Source organism: Galeopterus variegatus, unplaced genomic scaffold (assembly GCF_000696425.1).
Source record: "Galeopterus variegatus unplaced genomic scaffold, G_variegatus-3.0.2 Scaffold4211, whole genome shotgun sequence".
Taxonomy (NCBI): Eukaryota; Metazoa; Chordata; class Mammalia; order Dermoptera; family Cynocephalidae; genus Galeopterus; species Galeopterus variegatus.
The window spans coordinates 18,540-26,788 of record NW_007730322.1 but is presented as its reverse complement, the minus strand read 5'-3'; the positions used below and the strand labels follow the sequence as shown (position 1 = coordinate 26,788).

The following is an 8,249-nucleotide window of genomic DNA, read 5'->3' as shown; positions in this document are numbered from 1 at the left end:
CGTTCACGCAGGTCTACAAGCTAAAAGGTCCCTGGAGCCATAGGTTGGAAAGCATGGCCTCCCTGGGTGGATGCCCAAGGCCGACGCCTGCCTGCTTCACTAAAACTCTCTCTCTCTCTCTCTCTCTTTCTCTCTAAAGAATAGCAACAAAGCTAAAAATATACATTGGCGTGCATGCACACTAACTACACACACACACACACACACACACACACACACACAATTTGCTCACAAAGGATGCTGAACCACACCCAATGGGACCCGAGGCGAGGGCCCTGACCAAACTATTCTATTTCCCAACAGTTGGGTTTCAGTAATGGTTGTGTTTAACAACCAGCTGACAATATTCCTTAAAATGTAACAAATGGTACTCATGAGCCAGCACTAGTTGTCCCCAGCATGCTGGTGGCAGCATTAACCCTTGCAGTCAGAGTTTTACTATAAGAAATCTCTGCCAGAGTATGAGGTCGGGAGAAAGGACGCCTTAAGAAACCATTTGTCCTTGAAAGAGTTGGCTGTAAGTTGGTATTAGACCAGTAGTCAGCAGAGATCTTGGCAGGTCACGCCTTGGGGCTGCAGCCTGGCTGTCAGCAACACCTGACACACAGCCTCACCTGTAACAGACAGTGCCAGCTCACCAATGACACCGAGGTGATGAGGGGAGGCAGCCAGTACCAGCGGGAGGGGCTTCCAGAAGCCCAACCTTCAGAAATATGTCAAAGTTTTATTCTTCCAGCACAGACATCTATGGACATTTAAGTAGTTTTTTTTTTTTTTTTTTTTTTTTTTTTTTGAGTAATTGTTAAAAAGTATTTACAGAAAGGAAGTTCAGTAAAAAGTCTAGTCATCTCATGACTGGCTTCATGTCATTTCATTTGGGGCATGTCTTAGTCCATTTCTGTTACTTATAACAAAATACTTGGAACTGGATAATTTATAAAGAAAACAAAATTTATTGCTTAGTTTCAGAAGCTGAGAAGTCCAAAGTCCAGGGAAGACATCTGATGGTTGGGACAGTGACCCAGGGGTCTCACATGGCAGAAAATGGTGAAGCAAAGAGAGATGAACCTCTCACATGCTCTTCTTTTAAAACCCTTGGAACCACAACCATGACCACCATTTGCCATGGTCCTACAATTTAATCTCCTCTTCAAGGCCCCCCATTTCAATTACCGTAATAGGATTTCCCACCCTATACAGTTACAGTGGGAATTAAGCTTCTAATACATGAAATTTGGGAGACACAATTCAATCAGTCTACAGCAGGGCATTAAAAAATGATGTGACCTCCTTTTCTCAACTCCATACAGTGTTGCCAGCCAGTGTTGCCTACCCGTCTGTGGCAATAGTGCCAAATGACCAGAAGGAAAGTTTCTAATTATGTGAGCTTTGGACACCTAATACAAGCACACAAAAATATTCATTTTTGAAAATGACCACACAGAAAAGCCTCAAAAAGTTGAGTTTTTATTAATTGATATTATGGTTTATTAAGTCAATGGGTGAGTGAAGTCTTCCCTGCTGACTCAATTAAAGTGTCAGCAATGTAGATGTCTCCAAACCAACTTTAAATGTGTTGGTAAAAGAGATGTGTAAAGAATTATACATGATAAAATGAGGAATGTTTATATTTCATTCATCTTAACAGGATATAGAAAAATAACACACTTAGAGCAAGGTAAGTTGAACACTGAGGGATAACCTAAGACCAGAACCTGCTCTGCTTTCTGCAGCCCAAGCCTTCACTCAGCAAGTGGTCTTATTTTAATCCTAGGCTAAACCAGTAAAATAAAAAAGGGGTTAAAGTACAAGTCACTTGTAATTTTACAATTCTGGATTGACTCTGAAGAAGTCAACAGTACATTTTGAGATACTTTGTCAAAGGCTAATTTCTTTTGTTCTCCAAATAGCAGAGCTAAGCCACAGCTTCCATCATCCTTGAAAATATATTTGAGATCAGGCCTAAATAAATAGGCAAATTCTCTAAGTACATCTGTTTACCTGCTGGCTGGAGTGGTATATAATACAGAGAAAGTAGAATGACAAGTAACAAGTAAATATATTGAAATATAAAGGTGAAAAATATACAAGGTTCTTGTCTTGGTTAGAGGTCTTGAGTCTTGTTCTGCCAAGGGAGCATATCAATGTTGTGAGCGTTTTGATTCACTTTCTGATTAAAAGAAAAAAAAATGTTTGAGAGCCATGGTTATTATCAATTATAAAATATCATGTAATAATAATAATAATGAAAATGTAAAGAATTTAAATAATACTAACAACCCTACTGAGAGACAATATCATTTGCTGTGTTTTACAGGTGAGAAAACTAATTAGTAACTTGATTTAAAATCTCATAGGTAGTTTTTGGCAGAATTTAGACAAGAATTTGAGTTTCCTGAGTCCAAGTCCAATTTTCTTTCATGTGTCCTAAACTGCCTATCTTACACTGTAAGGGGCACACCCAGCTATGATTCCAAGGCCCTAAAGAGTTGAATGGATTTTTTTTTTTTTTTTTTAGATGTTATGCTTCTGATCTTGGAATAAATTCCAAAATTCTCTGCACAGTGGATTCACATCCTGGTTCACACAGACTCTGCTAAATGGTGTTTGGTAAATAAATGAGTGATGATCCTTATTTTTTGACGTTGTTGGTCCTTCCCCGAGGAAGTCCCAGTTGATAGTGTGTGAGTCAATTATTTTCTCTCTGCAGTTTTAATTTCAGAAAAGATTCAGGAAAGGTGGGGGGGAGAGTAAACTCCATACATAGAGTGTATCACAAGCCTTTTCCCAATTTATGATTTTTGTTGTTGTTGCCATTTTTATATTCTGAGAATATTTTTCACTGAAACAAATACCATCAAATGCCATACTCCAAGCAACTGGGTTCCCTAGCCCAACTCATGCAGAATTGTATAAGACACAAAAATAATACCTGCATGATGGCTCATTGAGACATTCTGGAAGGAGTAAAATTGCCAAGTCTTACAGCATGTCCATAAATACAATTGACTTCCTGGCTAACTTACAAATTACAACCATCAGCTCTTAACCAAGAATAAGATGTGCTCATCAATTGAGCCTTGTTTTAAAAATAAACTTTTCTTAAATTCATCATTATCTGACAATAATTTACACAATTTTTAGCACAGATTTTAGCAGTCTCTGTCTCGCAGATGTCTAAATGGCCACTTTTCTCACTAGTGTATGTCCATGCCCCATTAGTTATTTGTGTTCGTAATGGTTCTTTTGTTTCCTCTCTAAAACTGAGTGATTTTTAAAACATACAATAAATTGTGTTTTAGTGTCTTATAGAACTCATTGGTATATCTTTCTCAAATCCAAAATAAAAGTAAGAAAATATTTTGGAGCCAAGAATAAAAAAGGTCTTACATGATTTGGTTCAAAGTGTTTTCTTCGCAGTCAGGTCCAGGTTTCAGTTTACAGGTCATGGCCTCACAGCAAAGATTGGTGCATTCCTTCAAAGCAGGCACACACCGGGAAAGTGGTTTAACATTTTCTTCCGACAGACTAGGTACACAGAATTCTGGCACAATGTGGCAATGAAACTTCACTTTTTAAATTAAATTACTCTGCTGTACAAAATCCAGTGGGAATGACCAAGGAAATTTAATATCAGGAAAACATGTAATGAACAATGAAAACTACCTCTTAAAAGGCCAAATATAGACTTAGCAAAGAATTACTCAAAATAAATTTACACAATAAAATAAAGGACAAGGCAAGTTTCATTTATATTATTTTTTTATGTAAATTCTAACAGGTACCATGAGTCATGGAAAAACTATGAAAGCATAATAATTAAAAAGTATGAATAATATTTTTTTATTTGTGTGTGGTACAATTCTCTACCTGGAGAAAAACAGAGGATCATCTCTTAAAAACATTTGATGAATCACTATGATAGCTGTTTAAGATAATAAAATAGCCTCAAAAAATAGTAGTAACAGATTAGAATCTAAAATTTAAAAAAAAATCATGCTTATACACAGCAAAAAGAAAAATAGGAAAATACTTCGTAGTTTGAAAAAACTTTAAAACTATGTAATAACTACACGAAGAAACTTTTATGTAACTTTTCTGAGAAACTTTAAAGGCAACTTGTCTTATAAGACAATATTGTGGAAATAGTGGCCTTCAGAGAGAAATACAAATTTAGTGCATTTCAATCAAATGTCAACTTTATATGGGGGGGAATTTGAGTAAAACAAAATCTGAGGGTTATACAGAAGAATAAATACTGAAGAATTGTTATGCAAATTATGTAAAAACAACATAACCCTGAAGAGACTTGTCATTAAAATGCATTGTAAAGTTAAAATCATTAAAATAGCATGGTGCTTGGGAGACATATGTAGACAGAGGGAATGATTATTTAAAAAATATAAAAAAATACCTAAATGTGAACATAGGGACAATTTTCATACCTTAGGAGAACCACAGTCACAGTCTTCTCCCACTTCCCGAAGCTGGTTCCCACACACCGGTTTTGTTATTATATTTTCAGGAGTAGGTGCTCGCAGCAGGCACTTTGGTTTGTAAGATGAAAGGTATCTTTGAAAGCGTGAGCGACAGGATGTGCTGAAATCCTTTGGAAACTTTGAACTGTAACCAGAAGAAAACTCAGAACTAACATGATGTACGATGCAGTGGCTTTTGTGTGAGAAATGATCACGAGACTCTGACCTCTCTGACTGTATTACCTGGTTCAGTGGAAATTCCAAATTTAGTAACTGTTTACGACAGCATTGTGTTATCTGTGGTGGGCAGTAGAGTGTGAAAACTATGCTGATCGGGAAATTTTGACCTAGAGACCCAGCTGTAGAGCTGGAAGTGTTTAAATTCCTGTATGGATTCAGTACTGTCCTAAATGACACAGTGACGAATGTCATCATTTGTTATTATCCACTTCCTTCAGGTTGAGTGGTGAGAGATGAGAGATAATAATAATAAGCCAGTGAAGGGAATAACTGCAGACTTCTAGGCTCTATGGACATATTTCTCTTCTTACTCATGAGCACCTCAAGAACAAGATACTTTTCATTCATTTTTCTATCCCAAGTACTTGCAAATTTCTTGGCATTGACAGATAATTAATAAATATCTAGAAATGGATGGATTACTTGAAATAATATGGTCATTATACTAAGCTCTATGTTGGCATATTTGGAAATCTTAAAGAAAGAGCCCCGATAGCTGGTAAAACCTGTGCATCAAGAGACTGGAGACTGAATTAATGGGATACACAGGTTTTGGTTTAAAACAATGCCCATTCAGCATACATAGACTGCACCTGAATTCTTTATAATAGGAGAAATATGCTTTCTTTCCCTAGGGTGACAAGCTCTCACCTCAGATATTGATTCATCACACAACTGCCAGAAGGACATTTGGTGTCATATGGAACATCAGCCATACCAAGGGCGTGGCCCAACTCATGTGACATCACTCCTACAAGAGCCACTTTATTCTTTTTCTTAGCCTGGAAAAAAATAGAAACATCAATTACTTCTTATTTTACTCTGTTATTTCTCAGTTGTTACCAATGTGTAGTATTTAAGTAGTTTGAGAGATTTAAAAAACACGATGAATCATTAAGCTGCTTTCCCTGTCATTGTTTATTGCAAAATGCTGAATGAATTTTGGGAATGGTTGAGTCCTATGAATCCAATCACTGAGTCAGTGCTCAATAAATATTTGTTGAACTAATGGATACTAAGTTCTCAGCAAATGGTTAAATTATTTATATTCTCCATAAAAAGTGCTAATAGGCACCATACTGTGGACTCAGAGGTCTCCAAAATCTGTTATGATGCCTGTGACATTGGTAGCACTTGGGTGCAGAAAACCTACATGTACCTTTCTTCCTTGTCTGACCTCTGGCCATAGATACTGGGGATGACGAATATTTAAGCTCAGGCCAAAGAAAGCACCTGGATCCCCTTCCTGTCCTCCTACTCCTGCTTTTATTCCCTAACACCAATGAAAGAGTGAAGCCTTCTGGCAGGGCTACCATAAGATTTTCTGTTTCATAATCCAAGGAATCTCCAGTGAGATGATCTACCAGTAGTTTCATTTCTACTTTTGCTTATTGATTCCGCAAATTCCCATTGTACCAACTCTGTATAAGACACATGCTGTCTTCATTGAGGATATAGACCCCAGGGAGCCTGACTATAAGTTTACAAACCTCAATAACAGCAACCGAAGATGGGGTGCACAAAGAATTCAGTGCTGCCAGGCCTGCATTTCCATTGCTGAAGCCAACTCCACTGTGTGAAAGTTACAGACACACTGTCACAATCCAAGTATCTGGAAACACTAGCTTTTGTTAATTATGTTGTAGACTTCCCTTGTTGCCATGGCCTTTTTATATTCCTGTGGCCACAGAAAAGCTTCTATTATTCCACAGCATGATAATTACCACAGTTGGTCACCTCACATCCAAGAGCACATTTTATTGCTCTGACACGGGCCCCCAATAATCTCACAGGTGAATTACTAATGGTAGAACGTCAGGCACCTGACAACTGATTGGGGAAATATGACTGAGCAGGAATCCGTTCCTAGGAACCATGGGGATAACTATCCACTCTGCCTACCTCCCCCTGGCCCTGGCCAGTGTGCACTCACCTGAGGAGCTGGGCATGGTCATGCACCTTCTTTTTCCACAGTTTAGAACGGTGCCAGCTCAGGAAGTTGTTAAAGGTGGTACCTGTGTTGGGTTCTACCTTTATCTTATCACCATCAGACCAGATTTCCATACCTACCAAGGCCACTCGAACATCTATGGTTTTATAGATCTGTGGAAAGAGTATATTTCTTCATGAAAATGTTCAGGATTCCTTTGGTGTTTTAGAGTTTTTGCTGAACACAAGTCATGGAAAATGTGTTGGACCACAAGTGGTGAATTTCCATTTTGGAAATAGAAATCCAAGAGGATGTCTTTGCTGCAATGTATGTGATTTTACCTTGATGTTCACCCCTATTCTGCTAACATTTCGAGAACTGCTGACCTTAATGCGTTTTGACCTTTTCAACCCCTTAGTGGTGAAGCCACAGGGAGGACTCAGGCTCCTATATGGAAATACATGTTAGCATGACAAATTTCTTACCACATTGAGTAGGTTTATCACATCAAACACAAAGCTTCTTATCAGAGTTTGATTCTCCTTATATATCTTGTACTGAAAAATACAAAATGCAAAGTATAATCAAATAAAAGAATGAACACAAGGAAGCTGATAAGGCACAGGATTTCACATTCTAAGAAAAATTACACATTTTTATATAATAATATCTATTCATGTCAGGACTACCTAATGTAAGACTGTGTGTTTCCACAAATTCTATTTCAAATGAAAGAGCATTCATACAAAATTTCAATGCTTTTCATTTTTAATTTGAATAAATCAAATTAATATTTGAATGTTGTTAAATCAATTCAGTATTATTAAAATTTGATTATAAAGCAATATTTGCTAGGTAGAAACATAGACTCTAGTGTTTCTTCTCTGTATATGCATAAATATAATTTGTAATTTACATATAGTTTGGGGTCTACTTTATATTTATATAATATTTATTTATATTCTATATTAAATAAAAATATTTTAATAGCTCTTTTCTTTTTTTTACTTTTCATTTTTGTAGTTGTTTCCCTACAGCCATCTGATATTAAGTGTATTGCTGATATCTAAATATTTTGGTGGCAGAAGATATTAAAGAGGCTGGGGGGGTAAGAAGTACTGCTGGCGAGACAGACAGAAGAGCCAAGACAAGGTTGACAAACTCTACATTGTTAGCTAGAATAGTTTATTGCTTGCTTTTGCTTGATAAGTAAACTTAAAAGTTGACAAAACTGGTCAAGAGGCAAACACACATTTTATACTCACAAAAGCATTATCCAGAACCAAAAAGAGGTCAATGTATTTCTGTGCCTGGAGAAAGTCTTCCTGCTATACAAAGAATAAAAGAACATTGTTTATGTTAGGTTAGCAAGACAGACAGAATGAAAGACTCTGAGCCAAACGTTTATCAAGCAAGGGAGTTTACTCCAGTGAACCTGGAGGGGAAACTGAAAGATCAGTGTTCTGCCCTTTCACAGACTAGCAGAAGCTTTATAGGGTTTGTCTGGGAGGGGGTTGGGCAGCTATTCTGAGCACTCAGCATTCCGTAATGGCTTAGGCTTTTTTTTTTTTTTTTTTTTTTTTTTTTTTTAAAAAATTTTT

General features: G+C 36.9%; 1 protein-coding gene across 2 annotated transcripts in view; it reads right to left on the bottom strand.

The window, feature by feature from the left end:
* Positions 1 to 1,725: 1,725 nt before the first annotated feature.
* Positions 1,726 to 8,249, bottom strand: part of ADAMDEC1 (ADAM-like, decysin 1) — a 20,199-nt gene continuing 13,675 nt past the window's right edge. For both annotated transcript variants that reach the window (XM_008587003.1, XM_008587004.1), the window contains exons 7-14: positions 7,914 to 7,976; positions 7,134 to 7,205; positions 6,652 to 6,821; positions 6,209 to 6,290; positions 5,370 to 5,500; positions 4,446 to 4,623; positions 3,391 to 3,476; positions 1,726 to 2,170 (exon numbers count right to left, since the gene is read on the bottom strand). In XM_008587003.1, the coding sequence (XP_008585225.1) occupies positions 2,164 to 2,170; positions 3,391 to 3,476; positions 4,446 to 4,623; positions 5,370 to 5,500; positions 6,209 to 6,290; positions 6,652 to 6,821; positions 7,134 to 7,205; positions 7,914 to 7,976 (789 nt within the window). In that variant the 3' untranslated portion in view covers positions 1,726 to 2,163. The remainder of the gene's footprint in view (positions 2,171 to 3,390; positions 3,477 to 4,445; positions 4,624 to 5,369; positions 5,501 to 6,208; positions 6,291 to 6,651; positions 6,822 to 7,133; positions 7,206 to 7,913; positions 7,977 to 8,249) is intronic.